Source organism: Centrocercus urophasianus, unplaced genomic scaffold (genome assembly GCF_019232065.1).
Source record: "Centrocercus urophasianus isolate 14NV4802_14NV808 unplaced genomic scaffold, USGS_Curo_1.0 seq_16, whole genome shotgun sequence".
Taxonomy (NCBI): domain Eukaryota; kingdom Metazoa; phylum Chordata; class Aves; order Galliformes; family Phasianidae; genus Centrocercus; species Centrocercus urophasianus.
In genome coordinates, this window is record NW_024884711.1 from 17,729,159 (window position 1) to 17,752,103 (window position 22,945).

Below are 22,945 nucleotides of genomic sequence, written 5' to 3' on the forward strand. Positions count from 1 at the left end.
TTATTCAGATTAAGTTCAACGCCAGCTACATTCTTGGCACATACCAACCAACAAGATATTTTGCTTAATATAGGGAAAATTCAGAAAAGTGGTGCTGTTATTGCCTGTGATGATAACACTGTTGTTCAAATTTATAAAATTCTACCTTGTAACAGAAAGTAATACTGTGCATAGAATAGCAGGATACTTCAGTGCTGCTTTTTTTCCTGTTTCTAGGAAGGTGGTGTTTGGGTTGGTTTTTTTTTTTTTTTAATGTTCACAAAGAGATTTGCATTTTTCCAATTCTGTTTGATTGGATTAATTGGTATGTTTACAACTGTTGAAGATTGTTATGTCTCGTAAGGCTTATCTTGAGATAACGTGTTTTTTAAACAATAAAAGATAAAGATGAGTCATCATGCACTATTTCATATTGTCTGCACCTGGGGCACTGACACTGGTACCTCCTGTTGAGGTTAACAGAGAGCACGAGGGCTGAGCGGTTTATCCAAGAGAAGTGCTGGTGGGGTTATTGGTTACTCTGAAAAGGCTTGGGCTTTTATGTAAAATCTCTTTGGATAGCTTGTGTGTTATTACTTGTGTATACTAAATGTTGCAAGTAAGCATGCAAGTTGTTTTGCAAAAAAAAAAAAAAAAAAAGTTCTTTCCTATCATGCTTGCAGTTTGTGCTTATATTAAATGTGATTAATAGTTCTCCAGACGTGGGAATGAGTATACAGGAAGGAAGGAAGGGAAGGTGATATTGCCAGCTTGCACTATTGTGCTGGAAACAGGACAGTGTTTAAGAGATCTGTGGCACTGCCTTCGTACTTTCCTGCTTGGAGCGGCAGAAAAGTAGGTCCCTTTCTGTGGGGCAGCAGCAAGGAGTAGAAAAGATCCATGTACCTTGCAAAGACAGCAAAAAATCTGTCACTTCCTTTGCTATAAGGGAAGGAAGGATGTGGCCTCTGGTATGACTGCTTTCTGCCCCACATGGAGCAGGCTGCTGGGTGGCAGCTGTGTGATCAGCGGATGCAGGGTTACCATTGTCCTGACATGTCCCATGCAATTTTGTCTTCTCACGGTAACCACTGCAGTCTGTCTTTCTGCTCAGAGCAGTATAGCATGGATTATTTTGGTTTTACAGTTTTAAACTTTTCTTCGGTGTTGTGAATGGGATATAGACTGTTGTTACTGACTGTGCTACTACAGGGGCTCTTCATGGGCATAGTTCTGGTCATACACCATGTCTTGCAAAGGATGTTTTAAATTTTGCATCCTTTTGGAAATCATATTCCAAAACTCCCACTTCAGAATAGCCTGAGCTGTGCACAGGTCTGTTAGACAAAACAGCTAGCGTGCCATGCAAGACACTTTGTGCAGGGAGATAAGACAATCCCCAGAAAAACTGTTGGAGCATCCCACCGTTCTTTTGTTATTCTCAGGACAGGCTGCTTTGGGAAACAAGGGGAGCTGGGAGAACTGGATGCGGCAGAGGGAGGGAAGCATTATGGTGTATGCAGGAGAGCACCTGGGGTTCTGTGTGTCCTCAAGGCACTCAAGGCAGCTGCAGGGAGATAGGTGATGGTAGTGAGAAGTATACAGAATAAAAGAAATATGCATAATGTGGAAATTTACTAGTTTTTTATTATATTTTTTTTAAAGGAAAAGATTTTAGGATTGAGGTGGCTAAAGAAAACTGTGTCTGGTAGCATAGAGATTATATGGAAAGTAGAGGGAATGCAGAAAAGCAGAGACAAGAAGCTGAGAGAAGGACTTGGCTGGTGGGGCAGTCATTTCATCACATCCTGGTAAGACAGCTTGAAAACGAGATAGCTGCAGGTAAACGTGCAGAAATGGGAGCTAAATTTTGGTCCTGAAATGGTCAGTTGTGCAGATAGGAGGGTTGTTCCCTCCTCGAGGCTGCAAAAGTGAATGTCAGTTATATCCACGAACCTTAGCCAAACCCCAGCCTGGGCAATGTGCCTGTGCTGCAGTCATGCAGAAGTCCAAGGCTACAAGGGTGCTCAGTAGAGCAAATGAACATTTGAGAAGGAAAGGAAGAAGCCTTAAGTGTGTGCTTGTGAAGGAGATATGCTGCACAAATAAATTGCGTGTCAAGCTACTGAATTAGCCATTCCCTAAGAAAGGTGCAATATTTACATTAAATTAAGATTGAAACAAAATCATTGTCACAGGATTCCCAGCTGAAAAAAAAGAAATTGATTTCCTAGAAAAGTGACTGCAGTTTTGAGACTTTCTGCATAATCCCACCTGTAGTTTACTGCTCCAAAATACTGATACTCTGTATCCTACCAAGGTTGCTTTTTTTGTTCTACTGCATATCAGTAACCATCGCTTCCTATCCTGGTATTTTAGGTTCAGAGGGAGCTGGCTGCTGTCATTGCCTTGAAAGCCAGGAAGTCAGGTGAGTCAGACTGGACTTTGGAGAGGTTTGTATAACGTTGCTGCCTTTTGTTGTTAAAGTATTTATATTTTTGTTGCTGTCCTATTAAGATTGGGAAGCAAAGATGGAGCTCATTCCCCTCTCACTGGAGAATCTGCATACAGGACACTGTGCAATTCTTCACTGTGTGAAGTTTAGCTTTTCTTCCCATCACATCTAATGGCCTTGCTGGTAAAAAATACAAGTGCTATGCTTGAATTGAATGCAGATCTCTTGCTAGCTAATGTAGTTGTTACCTCTGGCTTTGCACTTTATAGCAGACAAATAAGTTGATAAATTCCCTGTGTTTGTTGTATGGCCTGGCATCTCATGCCATCTTTGCTGTGTTTTACTTGCCTGATCAGGTGCACTTCCTTATCTTAAGCAAAAGGCCAACTTTGTGCATGAGGGCTTTCTTTCCTGAGGACTTATCTGATGCACCCAAATGACTATAGCAGCAATTCTGTTATGAAGCCAGAAAGGGGAAATGTAACTGAAAATTTGAGAATATGAGCATTACAGCATGTGCTCTTGATAGAGTGTAAATGTACTGAAATCTGTGGTCATTCACCTCTATCAGTGTTCATCAGAACAGCCACTTCCCTGGTTTTGCATAGTAACTAACCAAACCTATGTGAGCAGACCTGCTCCTCTACAGGGTTAACTCTCAGGTGTCTTTGCCTGTTAATGTGCAGTCAGGGCAAACTGCCTTTGGCAAAGGGAGAGATGAATGTATTGCCAGAGCAAAACAGAAATGGAGTTGACTTAAATTACTGGCATGTTCCCAAAGCCTTAAAGGTCCTCGGGAGTAATTTCACTGAGCATTTCTTGTGACTTCAGTGATTTTGCTAGAAATTGAGGTAATAGATCTTGCACTTTGAGCTATTTTCTGACTTGCTAATGATATGGTGTCATAGGATCTGTATCCGTCTGTCTATCTGCTATTTGCAAGTACAGCAAAAACTTATTATATGCAACACACTACTGTGGACAAAATGGCACTGTAAACTCAAGGCACCAGAAGATGTGGCTGGTATATCTGCAAATACTTCCATATTGAAAGAAGATTTCAGACAGTGTGATGCATCTTTGGCCAGAAATAGAAATACCCATAGATTGCATCCATGGTCACCTGTAAATCCACAGAAAACAATTACATGTAAATGTGAATTCGTAGCTGCATAATTCTCTGAGTATCATCACTTGGCTTCTGAAGCTGCTGTGGTAGTTAGCAATGTCAGCAGCCCTCTGCTGCTGTCCTCACTTGGTGCCAGCCCAATCCCACCTGAATTATGATGGCTGAATGTGGAAATGCTTCTGCTCTGGTTCAGTGCAGGAAAATAAACAGGGTATTTTAAGGGGAGATTGAAAGATTCCTTTTGTTTTGCTGTAAAATGGGTCAAGTGTATGGTTCCACAAAGCTTTTACTTAGCAGTTATACAGCTCCAAGAAATCTCTGTCTCTAACGTCTCATCTTTAGTTCTTTTGGCAAATGTTATTACAGCAACTGTTTGTGAATACAAGCTCCTTTCCCTAAAAGAGTTTGTTTTAACCTGAATTAGCATCTGTTTTCTGTTTGGTGGATGGCTCCGTAAACTTGTGTCTCTGCGATGTGGGACTGGGGCAAATGGATTGGGAATGAGCTGCAGGGTATAAAATGGGAAAGGGGGAGGGCAGTTCTTGGAGTCTCCCTTGTGCTGGTAGAATGGCAGCCCATGTTGAGCAGACAGAAATGATTTAGTTAAAAATTTCAGCCTTAAATATACAAAGCTCCCTGCAGAGCTCTGAAGTGCTGATCGGCCCTTCCTAATATGTTAATGGAAACATGAGCAAAATCAGTTTCAATCTGAATGAAAGACAACTCTTTAAACAGTCTTAGCCCAAACCAGGCACACTTGTTTTTGAAATGTGCGTTTCTTTGTGCCTCGTCTTGGACAACTGTTAAAAAGATAAACAGCTACATGAACAGGCTTAACTGTAAGGTCTAATTTGTGCTAATGACTTTACTTCAGTAGGAACAGAGTAAATTAGAGTGGTTGATTATGACGCTTATTTGTTTTATTGCTGATGGTTAAGTTCACAGCATAGCAGTTACTGCAGACAATCAGGCTGTGCTATGCTGTGCCTGCTGAAGTGAAGCGTATTTCACGGAAAGTGCTTCTGGAGCTAAAAGCCACAGGATCTTTCTAAGATATTGTTCTTCTAACCTTGTCCAAGACTCTATATAATGCCAGGAAATAAACCTCAGACAAAGAGTTTATTTTGGCTTGAAAACTGTGGCACATGGCTATTGGGCCGGAGGCCCTGGTTTGGTCCAGGCTGAGCGTGGGCTGCAGCCCTTGTCCTGCTGCTGGGTGGGTCTGGGTGCTGGGTAGGGCCTGCCTTCACTGAGACTTTTCCTTGAGGTCTGCGCTGCAAACCCCAAAGCTGTTATGCAGACGTTTATGTGCTGCTTTTGAAGGCTTGGTGGTTTTTAAATTACAGGATTTTGAAATATTTCCTCCAGACCGCTGGCTAGCACTACCAGGAAGAGCAAAACTCAAATTTTTTTTTTTTAATTAAAATAGAGACTGTGCGGTTTGTTCCTGAATTACCTTATTCCTGGATATACCTCTGCCTTTAGAGAGATGCTTTCCAGTGATTTAATTGTACTAGAAAAACTGGCCGTTAAAACCTATAATACTACTTATTTAGAGCTATTGTGACAGTCACTGTGTTATGTTGCATAAAAGTGCTAGGCAAGCACGTGAGAACTGCAGCCTCCTCTGTGAGAGCCAAATAGACTCCAGTCTCTGAGGTCTGCTGTGCTTGGATAGGGGAAGCATTGCCTTTGGTTATCAGGGTGAAACAAGCAGTGAAATAAAACTTGGGTTGCTATATAGCAGTTGAAGAAATTCAGTGTATGAGAAGCAGTAATTACGGCTATTTCAGTTCTTGGGCTGGAACAGCTGTTTCAGATCAGAGATCTAGACACTGTCTGTATCTGCTGACAAAATGCTCTGTGAATGAAGACAGACACATGAGCCTGATGTAGGGTAGGGCAGAGCATCAGATTCTTACTGGGTGGGCAGCATCAGCAGAAAGTGAAGTTTGCAAGATGTGGGCGAGAGTGCTTTTCCTCCAGAGGTGTTCTTTGGTTTTTTTTTTGTGGAGTGGAAGAGTATGAGAACAAGCATAAAACTGTCAGATGGCTGAAGGAAAAATGCAGAATCTGAGAAATAAAAAACCTGTATGCTGTGGAGATCTCCCCGTTCATATTTAAAATGTATGCTGCATCCATAACACTCAGCAACACGTTTAGCCAGGGGGAGGCAGGTAGGTGGGTGCTTGAGAGCCCTCGTGCAGGCGGAACTTAACATTGGTAGGTTTTTTGCAAATGAAACTAAACAATGAAAAAGGAGTAAAATTAATGCCTGTAATCCTGAAGTTTTGATGGTCTTCAGTTGTGCTGTTGACTACAAAGCATATTTGTATTTCACGAGAATAAAGCTCTCATAATAAAGTTGACCTAAGAAGAAAAAACAAGCCTGTGCACTTCTCTATAGCATATAAAAATGCATTAAAATTATTCTTGCTTAACATCAGAAATAAATAGATTAAATGCTGGCGTTCTTGATTTGGTAACAGGTCTTGGGAAGCAAGTAACTGGAGCAGAAGATAACTTTGTTTTTAATTGTAGGCACTTGGAAATTAGAATTGTGGTGTTTATTTATACCTTGCTGGTTTGTGATCGCTACCACAAGTGTGCTGGAGCAGAACAGAGAGGCAGCCTCTGTTCTGAAGCTTTACAAGGGCTGGCATTTATCTCAATTGCTTGTCATGGCTCGTGACATGTTCCTTATGTGTTAGAGAAGGCAGCTAAAGCAGGGAGAAAATGCAGCAAATAGCCTAAGGCTGGAGGTTTAGCCAGTGGCAGAGATACATGGGTATATCACATCTGATCAAAGTCTGTCAGGTGGATGCTCTGTGCTCATGCTAATCCTGTCTACAAGCAAGAAGTCGGGCATCTCTGAGCATGAGCTGCGCACTATGGAATGGGGAACAAACAGGGCAGGGGGTTTTCTTCTCTTTCCTGTGAAGAACAGTGCAGGCGATTTGGTGTGAGCTCACACCAGTGGGGCTTGAGCCCCAAGAGAGACAGGCTGGGAGCAGCTCTCCCTCCAGGCAGCAGCTGTGCCGCATCCTGAGTGCCACTGGAGCTGCAGCATGGCTGTGCTTGAGCACACCTGAAGCAACATCACCAGGTTAGAAACACAGCAGCAGTCAGGCCTGATCGAGTTAAAAGTGCATCCAGTTCTGATCCCACTGCAAGTGATGAGCAGAGAATGCTTAGGGCAGGAAAACAGAACAAGTAGAGACAGTCCCAATGTGTTCACTCAGCATCCACCCAAAAGAGGGATTTTGCTGTGCTCGTTCTGCGGTAGGTAGCCCCTGGTGAACTTTCTTACCACTGGTTTGTCAGATTGCTTTTTGAACCCTTTGGTACTTCAGACCATCTTGTGGCACTGAGTCCTATGGTTAGAGGAATGTGAAAGCATTTTTTGTTTGTTTGTTTTAAACACAATCCCTATGATGGTAGGTGTTGTGATACTGCTCTTCAGTTATGCAAGTGGTGAACAACCCATCCCCAGTCCATCTTTGTACTGTTTTGTGCCCTTCTGTCATATCACCAGTGAGCTGTCTCATTTTCAGGCTAAAACACTACTTATTCCTCATTCTAAATCTCTTCCATTAAAACTGATCATCTTTGCTTCATCTTCTATTATGTTATTTTAGGATGAGGGAACCGGAACAGCATGAAGTATTTAAAACATGGAAACACACCAGCTTATGCAGGAGTATTATGGTATTTTCTGTGTTCTGTTTGGTAACATATCAATTAATTACTAATCCTCTTCCTTTTCTCTCTGTGTGTGTTTTTATTTTTGATCCCTATCAAGCATTAAGTTTAGAAAATGAAAGTGCACAGAGCTGTAGCGGAGGCTTGCTTGTTGCCTGCATACAGCTACATATAATTTTTCCTATGGGAATGAGTTTGCAATTACCAGTATTGGATTTTATATGCAACTTTTTCTCCCAGGTACTCAATATCTTTAGATCCTTCCTCTCAGGGCTGAGAGGTGCTGGAACCAGTGCAAAGCAAGGATGGCAGCTCTAGCGGATGGGTGGAGAGCGGTGTGGGAAGGAGCCCAGGAGACCCGTCTGGCAGCAGTCAGCTGCTTTATTGGCTTTGTCAGCTTAGGAAGCTGTATCTTTCCCATTCTGCCCTTTTCCTCAAGTAGCACAGATCCATGTGAGACTTTCTGGTGATGTTCCTTTATAATAATTAGAAATACTATTTGAATTGTTCTAATATTAACTCAGAATAATTAATCAGTCCATGCTATGTGAATGTCCTATGTTATGTTGTTACTCACCTGTAGTAGAGTTGTTATATTGACTCTGAAATCTTTAAGAATTTGTGTCAGATTTATACACGTGGTTGAAAAATGAGGTTGCAAATACGTGATGAAGGTCACTGAAGAATGGAGAAGCTCAGCACTGTGTTTGAGTTGGGAACACATTAAGTACCCTTTGAATGCACACGCCTTGTAAACAGGGAATATACAATATCTCTGGTGTGAAATGGACACGTTTTATTATCACTAGTTCTCTGCCATTGAAAATCCTTAGGAACTGGAAGAACTTGTTTTTCATTTACAGAATGAAATGGCAATTGTGCCACAGAGGTGTGCATTTTTCCTTGTGGAAAAATTGAGAGTTTGAAAGGTGGGAAAAGGCTAGCATACAACACTGATATCAGCAAGCATGCTGCTCTTTTGTGTCCCTTTGTGTTTCTTTGCAGTGGGTTCATTTATGTAAGACCATGTTTCATTACAGCATTTCTTCCAAGCACCCTTGTCATGGAAGCAAGGGTCAGACTTAGCGAAATGTGTGGAAAAAGATGGAGATCTTCTGCAAGTGTTTATAAGTCATACTGGAGTAGTGTCTGCTACTAAGTGCAGGAGAGTCATGCTTGGTCTCAGTAACTTTATCTTTTCCCATTGAAATGGGGTTAAAAAGCAAGTTTAAGTTGTACCTGAAAACAGCAATATATTAAAAATTACATTGTATTTTAAAGATATGATGCCTTAAACTAAGGGAGGTCATTTGTTTGGCTTCTTTAAATGATCCTTTGCAAAAGTTTCATGCTTTATTGAAGGCAATGCCCACCCAAATAGCCCAGTGCATCCTATGGGTTTCTCTCACTGCCCTTGAGCTCAGGCATACCAAGGAGGAGGGCTCAGGCTGCCTCTGGCACTAAGAAGCATTACTCTTAGTGCTGTGCAGCCTGGACATGCTCTACTATGCTCTGCTGTGCTGTGGCTGGTGTGGTGTCCACCTGGATTGTGCCATCCTGTGATTTGGCAAGGAGATGGCAGTTCTTACGTAGTTGTTTCAGAATTTGGGTGGTGTTATTTTTGCTTGATTTATAAAGCGCTTGCATGTAAAAATGAGCAATAAAAAGTAGCTGCGTAGGTGACAGATGTTTTGCAAATATGCAGAAAGGGATTGCATGGTAAGGTCAAAAAGAACTGTGTGAAAATGCAGCCCCTGGGTGAATGCTTTGTTTCCAGTCCATTGGGAGAGGCATTTGTACAGCTTACAGAATGTATTTGTTCAGAGTCCTCTTTGTTTCCTGTTCCTTTCCTGGCCATGCACGTAGGATATATCCATGGAGCAGAGAGCGGTGTTTCATTTTACACCAGCCAGTTCTGCCACTGTCCCTTGTGCATGCCACTTTCCATCTGAACAACTTGCCCCCAGCTTCTCTTCATGCATGCTCATCATGTGTTGGGATCTCCTCCACTTTTTTTAGCACTTTGTTTCAAGCAGTACTGTTAGAGATCCATTCATTACTGCTTGATCGTGCACTCAGCCATTGAATGGTTTCCCTTGAACTCCTGTTTCTATGAAGAATATCAGTTTTATCTATTTTTATAGTAATCCTGTATTGTTTGCTCCTCGCTCTGCACTTCTTTTCTCCTTGATTAAAAATAATAATAATAATAATGATGTGAGCTCATACGTTCACAAAGCATGTTTAAAATGTGACTTCTTTGTATGTATCATGGTGTGTCCGGCAATGAAAACCAAACCTCCCCTGGCCAGGCTATCTGGTAGGAAGCTCCCCCCTTGTTTAGCCAGAGATTACAAATCCCATTCTTGCAATGCACAGCCCTTTTGGATGAAATATGGGCCTTCAAAACCAAATGAAAGGGTCAGTTAAAATAAACAGAACTTTCTAGCAGAAGCGTTGTACTAGAATGTGGAAAGAACCACAGAAAGAAGCAGCCAAGGCTTCTGGCTATGAGCCAGAAATTGGAAGATTGGGAAATATTGGTTGCTTTACTCATTCTGTAATTTACAATGGCTATATAATGCAGGCGGGCCTGAGTCTCATTCAGGATGAGGTTTGTCCTTCCTGTAGTTGTTCAGATGCAGTGAAAAGGAACGGTGCTTTAATGATGTGTGGATCAGACAGACCAAATCTACATCTGTCAGCCTCCTTTCTTACCGGCCTGGCTTTGCTCTGTTTAGATTTCAGATTCCTACCCTTTCTGTTATCTGTTCCTTTTGATAAATTCTGCAATGAGAGGAAATGTTTTTTGCATAATTTTAAGGAGTCCTGTTTCCTATTTGAGTTCTGAGAAATGGCTTGTAGCACTAAGACCCTTGGGAACTTATTTCTTCTGGGTGGAAGCTAGGCAAGCATAATGAGGACCCTCTGTGCAAATTCAACGTTAGTTCTACACCTAAGGTCAAGGAAAAGTTAATGACCATTTTTTACATATTGAAATCAGTTGTGGAACTGACATTACTGCTTGTGTTTTGTCCATTTAAAACAAAATGCTGAAATAATATAAATTAAGTTAATTTAAACTACAAAGCATAAGTAAGAACAAAAACCATTGAATTCCAGATTAATGCTTGAATGAAACTGGCATCATTGTCATTTTGGCAGTAGTTCGTTCCCAAATTTACAAGCACCTTTATTCCATCCTCTGCTTGCTGTGCTTTTTTAGATACAGAGGTGCTGAACAACATTGTAAACTGGCATCTCTTTAATAATTTTTGCATTCTCTTTGTTTCTTTAATTAGCTGATTTACTCAGCTGATTGCACAGCTGTCTGGGCGACATCCCCCAAGGGCCTGCCAACTGTTTCAGAGATATGTGGTATACTCAGAGAAGGGAAATCTGCACAATAATTTGCATATATATATATGCAGACATAGTGGGAAGGAATGAGAAAGCTCAAAGGCAAATTTTGTATTGCTAATAAAAGGAATCATGTTAAGGATGAGCTTAAAAAGCTTTCTCTTTTCAGTAATTTCCAGCAAAGGATCACAGTTTCATGGTAAATAAAGGACCAGTTCTCAGTTGGAGGGTTTTATTTCTGGGATTATCACAGTGCTGTACATGCAGCTTTTGGTGATTTCAGAGTTGTTCACTGCTTGTTGTTTTTTCTTTCTGTCTGGAAATAAGACTTGGAAAATACAGCAGTATATATGTGTGAGGACCTGCTCTGCCTTAACGCTGTCCCCCAATTCTGGGGTTTGCGTAAGCATTTACTTGAGCTCAGCTCCTTTCCACCACTCAGTCTAGTGCCTTATGTAAGGTAGAGGATGTGGCTTTTATTTTCCCCAATGGAATCAATACAAGCCTTTTTTTTTTTTCTCCCCACCCTAATAAATTAATAAGCATCAGCAAACATTTTAACATTGTCAAACAGCTCAGAGCTGCCATAGTAACAAATCTCTCCGGATCCCTGTCTACCCCCTCCATGAAGAACAACAAACTCTGTTGTTCAAATAAGAAAGTTTTCAAAAAACATGAAATGGGCTTACAATTATGTGCTCTTTGGAAAAAACAAAACAAAACAAAACAAAAAAAACACCAAAAAAACACTTTTTTTCTACTTCTGGAAAGCTTCATGCTACGAACTTCCTGGGGGGGGGGAATAGAGAAACATGCTTATAAAAAAATTTTTGGGTTATAAGAAGAATGCTAGAAGTTGTGAACTTCCCAGGAGCAGATGATAAATCAATTGGTGCAGGCTGTTGGCAGTTCAGAGCATTGAATGCTTCCCCCAGGGAATTTTCTTGGAGATTCCCTAGGTCTTTTCTGCAGTGAACAGGAACAGAAAAACAGCCTATAACCATTCAGCAGGGATAGGAGAGTGAAAATCTGCTGGCTTGTCAAATAGACAACATTCCATCTACAGAGGGCATGTTGGTGTCTTATTGGCTAGAAGAAATTATAGGTATGAATGATGAATGTGTCAAACAGAATCATTAAGATTGGAAAAAGCCTCTAAGATCATCTGGTCCAACTGCATGTGTTTATATATGCATGTACATATATACTTATGCATATATATATATCCGTCTTACATATACACATAAAAAGTTTAATCACATAGTAGGATTGAAATCTTACAAAGGGCAAAGTAGTTTGATGTTGGAGGATATTAGCAGGTTAAAGAACAACAGTAAGTAATAAATGAGCGTTCTTATTTGAAATGAAGGTGCACTGCTGAAGTATGAAAGGCATGGACTAAGGAGTGACCAAGCTAAGTTCAGAGGCAGAGCTGTCACAGAACGCAACCGTGGGACATCTCTGTCCTAACTGACAGGTGCTGCCAGGCTGTGCCTGGAGGCTCGCAGTGTTCAGTGGACTCAGTCTTGAGAGCAGCCTGGGGCAGTGCAGTGTAAGCAGTGTATCCGCCAAAGGCAAGGTTTATGAGCTCCCAGAAGGCAGGCAGTCCTGGTGCCACGGCTGGGCTTCACAGTGAACTTACTGGCTGTCAGAAGTGCCCTGTCCCCTCTTCTGTCTGCCGACCGGGTGCTCCGTTCTCAACCAGGACATCAAACGCAGTCGAGCTTACAGCAATCAACTACCAGCTGAACAAACCCCAAACGTATTACTGGAAGGTAGCTGGAAGGGCAGCCTGTTTTGTGGGGAGCTGAGGTGGCTTTGGAGTGGCCGTGCGTGGAGGACAGATGTCCACGCCTGCCATGCAGCTCTGTCCTGCAGCAACATGGTTAGTGGAGGTGCGGGGTCCCCATTGAATCATTTAGATAATTAGCTTTTGGAGTTCACACCCTGTGGAGCCAAAGGGAGGAAGTTCACACCTCTGCTGGTGTTATTGTTCAGACGGGCTGGCTGCAGAGCTCATGCGATAGCGCAGGGGTTTTCTCAGGGAGGTTATCTTGGCAGCCAGAAGGGGCAGAAAGAAGAAACTTCATTTATAGCAGAGGAAGAATGCTGGGCTGCTGCACAATAGAGCAAAGCCTCTGGGAAGATTGGAATTCTTTGGGTTCCAGGAGTTGCTTTATGGGTGGATTTTTCTTTTCTTTTTTTTTTTTTTTTTTTAAACTGTCCTTTCCAATTTCACTTAAGTGAAAGATGCTGCTATTTGAATAGCACAAAATGCAGTAGTGTGAATTGTAAGATGTGATTTTTAAAAGTCAAACACAGTTTACCTTCAGGTCTGGGGCCATGAAGAGCAGCCCACCTAGGAGCAGAGTGCCATGCAGCCTCAGAGCCAGGTGGGGTGCTGGGAGGACACTGCTGCACACTGGGTCCAGCTGCAAAGAGCCCTTTGGTGTTCTGTAGTGCTGTTGAGGGAGGCAATTCTCTTCCTATGTCTTAAATCTACTTTAAACTTTGAAGTGAGGCTGAGAAAGTGGGGAGAGCAGCAGTCAGTACTGTTGACTCAAAGCTTGTGCTCATTTCCCACGTCAGTCGTGGTCATGTTCCCTCTCCCTTCTAACCCCTTTGCAATGATTGATCTTGCTGATACACTATACAGCATGATTTACTTCTTTGCTATTTTTTCTGTTGGTTTAATGAGCTGAAGTCAAATTGTTAAAGGACAAAGCTTCCTTCTTCAAGCACTCTCAATTCCAGTGTTGATTTTATAGAAGAATCCTCTAGATAGAGCTCAGCAAAAGTCCATATGGACACAAGGGACTTGGATCAGAAAATGGCCCTTGTGATCCTTAAGTGATCATAAAAAATCAACATCTGAAATTCCCTGGGCTAATTTGCAAATGGACACATTTGAACTGCACATTAACAAGCTAATGCTCATTTAATATCTTTTTATTTTATTCCTGGTGACCTCTGTTATTGACCAAAGGAGGAGAAGTGCTGCAGATAGAAAAAAGAACTGGCCACTGCACATTCATTTGCATTTTTTTTGTCTGAACACAAACATAACATTAAGCAGACACTAACATATCAGGGTAGACTACCTTTGCCTTTCTCTGGAACTGCTGCTTTGTCAGATGTGCTGGGATACTGATGTGGCAAAGACAGTAGCAGGTTTTATCCTGGCAGTGAAGGCAGTGGCCCAGCTTCAAAATTCACAACTTCTTTGTGTTACAGGCTACAGTTTTAGGGAACTATTCCAGAATCAACACTTGCCTGGGAAATGCTTTCCCTTCCCACCCTAGCCTTCCTGTTGCTTTTCCTATGACTGAATTTGCAACGTCAAGCCTTTTTTATTAAAAAATGTAAGGCCAGCTGTCCGTAAATGGAAAATTGTCCTTGAATTTTTACATTTTATGGCTGAATGTGTATTGCATGCATAACAGCCTGTTGGAGCAGGCCACTGCTCCAAGGCCACTGCCATAGACTGGTTTCCTGGGTGGGAATCGAGGGACTGTCTGTAAGATGGCACTGGGTGAGGAAATACAACAGTTTTTTTTTTGCTGCATCTGATGACCCATGTGAACATACGTTTTTTTAACTACATAGGAATATTTAAGAGATTTATGTTGTTTTATTTTTTCTTTGTTTTATATACAAAATATGTAGTAACCTTTTTTGTACTGGAACCATCAAAATAGAATTAAGGATTGTTATTCACCAGTGTGGCCACTTCAGCCTTCAAGGAGCTATATTCTTGTAGTGGAAAAATTATACTGATGGTGTGATTTCTTAAGTATCACCCTCTGAGTGTAGCTGAAGGGCTCAAGCCATGGCTGATCCTTACGTGTTTGAATGAGAGACAGAGAAGATGCAACAATTGAGTTTGTGATGGAAACTTCATGAAAATGAGGCTGACTGCTCCCTCTCTCCCAAGAGAGCCAGGAGCACGTCAGTGTGAGGTCTGGGACTTTCCTTTTTTTTTCCTATAAGAAAATATTTACTGGTTGTTTCCTACATTCCTTAAACAGTCTAAACAACACTGCAGCCAAGAAGAGCTGGGTTTGGATTATCAACTTTTTCAGCTTTTTTAGAGTTGAGCTGTGAAATTGCTGACAAAATACTTAAATACTTTTTTTTTTTTTTTTTAATGGATTTGTTTAGCATATGTCCTAACCAAGGCCATTTTCTCATCAGCTTTAAAATTTCTCACACTAAAATTGTTCAACATCCAAGCATATTAGTGCTGTGCAGGCTGGGAGAGTGCACCCTCCTCCTCTGTGCCTGCTGAAAGATGCAGTTCCCTGCAGCCCTCCAAGCCTGCTGTTGTCAATAGTTCCTCTGCTGTCCCTTTGCTGTTCTGACAGCCAAAGTAGCAATGGCATGTGCCTTCCTCTATAGTTGGCTAGCTTGTTTTGGTCAGAGTCGGCCCAGGGGCTGGTGCTGGGCAGGGGATACCTGTAATGGTGACAAGGAATTGATGGTGGGCTGCTTGTCATTTCCTCATCACAGCTGGTTATAGCATGCCTAGGAGAAGCTGCCTGGACCCATGGATTTACTTTGAGCTGGTTCCTGGAAATACCATGATTAGCCATCAACATCTGAAGAGATGTTTTGACCATTTGTGAGTAGGAGAAACCAGGAAAGTGAGAGTTGAGGAAATGCTCTATTTCTGCTTATGCAGACTTGAGAAATTTTCAACAGTTTGTTGTTATTATTATTTTATTAATATTTTTTATTCATTAGCACCTTATGGCATTGAAACACTCCTGCCTCTTACCTGCTGTTCCGAGCAGTTTTTGGCATATCAATTCCCTGAACACTTTATGCCCTGTGCAGTTACAGCTCTGGGAAGAGGAAGGCTGGAAGATAGGTCACAAAAGAAGGAGCTGCACAGATCCCTGATGTGGTGGAATGGTGTAGACCCTCTTGAGAAACCTGGGACAGGAAAGCAGGGGCTTCACAGAGCTTTTGGGGCCGTAATTCTGGTTGTGTCTTTGTTGGGTTGTTGATTTCCCAGTGTAGATCATGGATACATTGCAATGGTACAGTCACATTTTGGTTTTCTCTGTCTTTAAATTCTGCTGCAGTTTAACCTGCTGATTTGTTCAGCAGTCAGATCCCAGGCAGCTTCACTTTACAGATGTAAGTTTAAGGCAAAGCAAGATTGGTGATGCTTGCTTTCAAACAAGCGGTGGCAGATCAGGTGCAGACTGATGACTGGTTCAGATATCTTAGGATGGAGTAGGTGACTCTCATGAGTAATGGTGGTGTTTGTTGAGATTAAGATCAATTTGCTTACAAAGAATTTTCCAAGGCTGAGATGAAGGAGAAATCTACTTATTTTGTTTAGTCTGAGTTGACCTTCTGCAATTAAATGAAAATAAAGGGATTTCTGTTTTTCATTCTTTGTGAGTCACTGGATCTTGTTATATATAGAAAAGATGGGAGTTCCTTAAATTCCACTGCTTTATCAGGAATAACTTAGTAGCAGAAATATAACTGTTCAGTACTGCATTTTACTGCCTAGATTTAAAAAAAAGTCCATACAGGAGTTTTTCCAAAACTACTCAATGACTTGATTAGAAAACTAAACTTGGAACCACGTTGGTTTAATGGTCATCCTGTTTGATCTAAAATGGACCATGTGCTGCTTTGGTGCTGCTTGTGATTTGAACATGCTTGCTTCCAACACATTCTCTTTCTTATTTTAGCAATTCATCAAAATGAAGAACACAGTGGTCAAGAAATAAGAAGGCTGGAAGAGCTGAAGAGTGCCTCTGATGCTCAGGTAAATGTGTAAGATTAATGGCATCGTAGAAACTTTTTCAGGTCTACCAGCTGACGGATCTGCTTTTGATAGCTCTTTAGCACTGGAAAATGGATTTCCCCCAATGATCTGAGCAGGGATATATAGGAAGTAGAAGTCTGCTGGATATTGTCTTATAAGGCTATTTAGAATAAAACTGATGGTCACCCTGGGAATTAATTCCATGATGTTGAAATCAGACAGCATTTTTAAACTCTCTCTGCTCTTTCTGAATGATACACATAGCACATACCAGATGTGAAAATAAAATGAGTTGTGTTTTAAGAGGCAAGAGTATATGACATTTTGATTGAATTTTAATCACTGTAAGTAGACAGGCAATGAAATGAAGATTCTTAAGAGTCACTTGAGTGTAAGCAACAACCTCTTTCTTTCCTTCCTTAACTGCCCCCATTTACAACCAAAGCATACTTCTAGATATTACTCAGAAGAAATAAAACTACATTCTTCAGTAATTTATTGCGGGATTTCTTGTCACTGTTGATTCTGTGAATCTTTTTTTGATTAATCTTTAGCTCATTCAATCATTCAGTTCACATATTTGAACTGTGCATGATTATACTGCGCATTATATTGGTGGTACTGATTATTGTTTTTAATTTAAAATTGGTTTCTCCCAGTCTTGACTGTTTTTTTTTTTTTTTTTTTTTTGCTTCTTTTTTTCATTTCTTCTGTTCCTTTTGAGAATCTTTTGCTTCCCACCAGTTGTCACCATTTCTTCTCCTGATGAATACAAACTGTAGCTCTTTTCTCTGGACTTCTCTCTGGATTTTGCCAGCTAAAAAGATGATTGATTGTGTGAGAGGGATGGGATATGTAATGATGTCTGTGAGCAACCCTGTTCTATGCAGCCATGTTAGCAGTACCTGAAACCTTCAAGAGATGCAGGCTCTCTAAAGCACAGGAGGGTCTGCTGGAAGCTTCGGTAGACAGCGTGGGTCATGGCAGAAATCACAGGCAGAATGGAGACCATGTGTATGTGCCTCTTATGTCAGCTCTTTACTGGGTATTTACCACACTCATTACAGTAATACTTGAGCAAGGTGTTCTGAAACAACCTGCTCTTTTCTGTTCTTAATTATTTTCAGATATACTGTTTTGCTTGATTGTTGTACTGATGTTGTCATCAAAGTAATGCCTCCTACTTATTTTCATGGAAATTACAACAGATACAAAGAGCATGGTAACAATCTTTGATAGAGCTACAAAGCACGATTTTTCAACAGTCACCACCATTAGCTGTCCATTTTCACCAGTGATAAACAAGAGCCTGCGTGCCGCACTAGTAAAAATCTGGATCAGTGGAGATGACCACTGTTGCCACTGCTGAAATGCACAACCCACTGCCTCACTGTGCTCACATCCACCGTTCGATCTCCATTCAGCAAGCATCAGTGAATGTCAGTGGGTGCCCTTTTTCACACTTCCATGTCAAATGCCACTCTGTCAGATTACCACTGCTGCCATCTGTCACGCATCAACTATGTGTAACAGAATATTGTTAGAATATTGTTATTCAACATCTACTGTCATACCACCAACATCTGCCTCTGAGGCTCTGGGCCAACATAATAAAATGGGAGGTATTACTTTTGGAACATTCCATGCAGTTGCTATTTTGGGGAAGTGCTTGTTTATGTTTATGTAAGAGATATAAAAGGAAAGATTACATTGGTTGCTCAAAGCTTGTAAGTAGACAGCTAGTAGGATTACATGGGCAGATAATAATGAAAGAGTGGTTAATACTGATTTATTCATCTCTCATTCGGCTGCAAATCAGCTTCTGAAGTTTGAAAGAATTTGAAATGCATTTACAATTAATTATTAACTGAGCAGTTAAGGAAAGTGTTGAAGGGCTCAACTGGGAATAGAACAGTGGCATTATCAAAGCAGCTGTTGCTCTAATTTGTTTGTCAGTCCCATAAAAACGGCATTCTGCAAACATTGGGCACAGTTTGGGTGAAGGGTTTGAACGTTCTTTTCACTTTAGTGAGACTGTGCAAGTGACTGGAGCAAAGTGAAAGATCTGTTGAGGCAGTGACATATCGTTATTTAGTTTTCAGGCTGATCAAAGCGGAAGCTTGCAATAATTATGTTTTCAGCAGATGCAAAGGGCATAGTTGCACAGTTCAAACAACACAAATCTCTTCTGTTAGCAAAATTTAAACGTGTGGTGCCTGCTCTAAGCACTGCTCTGCTTGACACAGAATTGACTTACCTTGGTAATGCACAAACCTGGTGGAAATCTGGAAAAAAATCTGAGATTTTTGAACAGATTGTTTCTTAAACAACGTGCCGTAGGGATGCCTTAAGTCACTACCATGTTGACCCTGGCATATTTATTTAAGGATTTTGCAGAGGGAACATTTTCCAGTGGATGTGCTGAGAAACAAAAAGGCATTGTCAGCGTCTTTCCTTTTCCAGCCTCAGTAGTGCCTAGTTCATTTTTCTTCCCATTAAACTTTCTTATTCCATTTCAAATATTCTAGAAACACTTGCTATTATAGTAATTTTGCACTGTAAATATTAGTGAAGTCTTCCTGTAAGGCTCCTACGTGTATTTTTTTTATCATTCATTAAACTAATGTCTGTTAAAGTATACAACTTCATAATTTTTACCTTCAAATAAGTTGGTACTTGCAACTTGGTTGGTATATGTGAATTGGAGGATTAAGCAGAAATATTTGGGCATGCAGGATTTTGGAGGCTGTGTGCCTGCACAGAAGACAAATCAAGACTGCTCTGTGCAAGTAGTGTGGCCGATATTTACCCTTTTCCATAACAGCTTTAAAGGTATTACTTGGAAATTAGATTTATATTGACGAATGAAAAAGACTGGTTGTATGAGACTCTAACAGTATCTCCCCTACCAGCTTTTAGAAGTTGTCATTGATTACTTAATTAGCTGATCTGGATGCTTTCTCATATTACTTGGCAGAAAGATTTGTAGTGGAAAATTGGTTTAATTGCAAAAATCAGAATAAAAAGTGAAAGGCTGATATTTTTGTCCTTAGTTATAAAACAACACATTTAACATTTTGCTTTTCAAGTGTATAATTTACTCCTAGAGCCTAGCATGTACATTTAACTTGATAGAAATCTGTCTTTCTCAGGAATTTTTTAGTCGGCCTTTTACCATCCAGAAGACTGCTGGAGGAAGGGAATGTTTAAAAATACTCTTTCTTCTTGGTGGTTATTTGAAACAGGATGATAGGATTCCCTAAAGAAGTTTCCCGTTTGAATACAGGCAATATTAGTGGCAGAGAGTTTATTTTTTTGCTGGGTGCTCATCCACATAGAAAGCAACAGTACCTTCTATCTGAACATACAAAGAAAAACAAGGACCATGTGTTCAGAAAGTTGCCTTTCTCCACAGTGTTCCTTCGAGTTGAACATGCTGAAGCCAGTTGTTTCTCCCAGAAAAGAAATCCCTCTTCCTCAGCTTAGAATAAGAGTTTTAACCTTTGGGCTTTGCTTCGTATGCTGGGAATCAATACATATTTGTTCAGCAGAGTGAACAGGGCATTTCTGCTCGTTGTCCATCTGACATTTGATGTGCAGGGACTTGTAACTGTCTCTGCTTCTCATAGATCATGGCCTGACTTGTCTGGGCGGAGGTGTGAAAAGTGCCTCCCCAGTAGTTATAGCCCAGATCTAGAGAGTCTGTAAATCTTCATGGATTTGATAGGCTGTAAAACTTTGAGTTGTTCTTAGCCTGCAGGGATTACAGCACACAGATGTTACACTCTGCTAGAAGCATCCCTCAGCCATGAAATAAGCAGGTTTGGCTTTAGCTGGTGTCCTCACAAAACCAAAGCTCTGTGTAGTGCAGATGTCTGATCTCAGCCAGTCTGTGATAATGGCCCAAACTCCCTGTGTGTATGACTGGACAAAAATGTGAATTTTAGCAAACAATTCATCTGACTATTTAAAATGCCTACTGTAGAGTACAAAAAAAGGCATGTGACATTCTTTATTTCAAATAATTCAGTAGGGATGGCTCTTTGGATTCAGGAAGGGAGCATCCTAGGGCTTTGGCTTTGACTTGCAAGATGTTTTATGGACTTTTGAGCAAATACTGATTTAGTAAAACTCAGGGTGAGCACTAGAAAGAAAAGAGCGGAGGAAAAAGGTTTATTTGCAGGCTGCTTCTGAAGTCATGTAGCAGTAATGTAGCCATGCCACATGCCTGGCCCTTGCAAGGCATGCATTCTTCCAGCAGGAAACATCTGGGCAAATAAAGCCATGCAACTCTCAGTGCAAAAGCTATGTCAGCCATCAGCTCTGCTGTGAGCAATTCAGCCCTTGTCAGCTAACTTTGAAGGATGGGTCTGGCATACCTGTATGCAAGCATGAATCTGTCTTTATATATATAGCATTTTTGTAAAACAACCAGTGCTGCATGTTACGGTGGTATGCTATCAGCATAGCTTGAATAACTGAGAGAATATTAGAGAGAAAAGAACAGTTATATAATGTTTTTTAAAAGAAAACCTGATTTTCTTCCTTAAACAGAATTGAACTGTATAATTTGTTACACGGAGAGTAAATAAATGTTGCCCAACTTTAACTCCTACAGCTTGAAAATATGAAACATTGTTGGAGGCAGAGCTGGGAGTTGCAGCATGTTATTTTTAGGAGTGACTGCGTTGCTCTTCCTTCTTTTTCCAGGGCCGTTCCTGGCTAACTTTCCCATGAGTTTTTAACCTCTTGCTCTTGTTCTCTGATGTAACAGGAAACAGGCTGACAGGAACAAACAAAACACAGCCTATCAGTCACACATAGTAGCACTTGATTTAGTTAGCCCTGCCTTGTTCCTCCAGAGTAGATACATTTGGAGAGTCAGATGTGCCCCAGCTCTTGATTTGTTTCCCCAGCAGCAGTTAGTCTGTGCTCAGCAAGCGGCTCAGAGTTCAGCAAATATGATCAAACAGATGCATTTCTTTTAAGGTTGAAATCCTGTGGCAGTGCCATGTCCTGGGACTGTGGATTTAAGTATCTGTTTGCTCTTTCTCCCACCCTTAAGGCAGGGGTTTTGTGCAAGCTTCAGGAGAGAGATGACATTGGACGAATTGAGCTGGTCCAGAAGCTGGCGAGAGAAAACTGTCAGTTTTTGCAGGCGGATAGAAAACAACCAGAGAAGACTGAACAAGTAAGATGTTTCTTGTTTGGGTTTTCTTGTTTGTTTCTGGTTTCTTGTTAGGTTAGGAAGCTGAAACAGTGAAGCTTGATGGTCAGGTTCCGGGACACGCATTAGTCAAGAAACTACGGCAGTTCTCTTCTGTCGTTTACATATCTCTGAAGTGCATTGAATTCAGTAATTGCCTACACATTTAAATTATTATGTTGTTTCTAAGTCTGTTATGATTATAAATATCTTATGCATGATGAAATAACAGGTTATTTCAGGATGCTTTCCATCAAATTGCTGCTAGTGAATATGAAGCGTTTGTCTTTTTTTTTTTTTTTTTAAGGATGTTGTAACATAGTGTGTGAGGTATACAAGTGCTTAAAGTACTCAATTTACATTGTCTTAAAGAAAATTACTTTGCTGCTTTAGAAGGAAGTATTGAGTGGTACTTTTCAGTGTGAATTAAAAAGGGTAGGGAATTCAGAAGTTTCATAAAAATATGTGCTTTCACCCAAAAAGTCACACTGAAGAAAGTACTTCTCTGTTTAATGCTTCCGAAAGCACTTATTCAGATGTTTATAACTGGATTGGAAAATGCACTAGAATATGACTGCTCTGCTTATAGCACAGTGTATTCTATTTTTATTCTCCTGGTAAAGATTTCTGTTCTGATTGCATGTTCAATTAAAGAATCCCAGGCAAATAACTTCAAGAAACAACAAAAATCCTACCTTGTCCTCATGTATCTTGCTGTAATATGTATGTAATTTCTTCCATTTACTACTCACTGGACAGCAGAAGAAAGACCTATGCTGTAGAAAATAATTACTTTCATCTCATCTGCAAGCTCCTTCCTATTGTAGTAAGACTGTACAAAGGAAAAGAGAAGAATCAAATCTTATTTCAGAGCTTCAAACCGTTCTGTTCAGCAGCATAGGAGTTCTAATCCTGTGTAGTTAAAAATGTAGTTGTATCAGTAGGTGTGCACAAAGGAGAAGAGTACTTAGGCTCAGATCCCTGAGATTGAATTGCTCCTCATGATCCACTAGCTGTGGACAGCTGGCAGAATTTCCATGTATCTACAAAACATATCAGCAAAGTGCAGTTAAAAGGTTAGAAGCTTAAGTAAAGAAGATTTTAATCCAGGAAAGATTTCTAATTGTGTTTTGGGATTTTGAAGCAAGATTACAGGCTCTGAGGTATAGAAGAGAGGTGGACTGGTACTCCAAAAGCACAGTGGTGTTTTTGCTGCTTGCTCCAGTCACTGCAGAGGGTGTCAGTTGCAGTTCTGCAGCTATGCAGATTACAGCACAGCTCTATAAATGGAAAGGAAAGAAGTGCTCAGCTTTTCTTCTCATTTGA

The 22,945-nt window shown here is 40.8% G+C and overlaps 1 protein-coding gene across 2 annotated transcripts in view; it reads left to right on the forward strand.

Annotated features, from left to right (window-relative positions):
- Window positions 1–22,945, forward strand: part of RAPGEF5 (Rap guanine nucleotide exchange factor 5) — a 116,978-nt gene that overhangs the window by 11,768 nt on the left and 82,265 nt on the right. Inside the window, exons 4-5 of one of the 2 annotated variants that reach the window (XM_042816627.1) lie at window positions 2,359–2,407; window positions 16,337–16,413. In XM_042816627.1, coding sequence (XP_042672561.1) covers window positions 2,359–2,407; window positions 16,337–16,413 — 126 coding nt within the window. Of the gene's footprint in view, window positions 1–2,358; window positions 2,408–16,336; window positions 16,414–21,253; window positions 21,605–22,945 lie in introns of those variants that run through there. The other variant, XM_042816628.1, reaches the window with a different exon arrangement.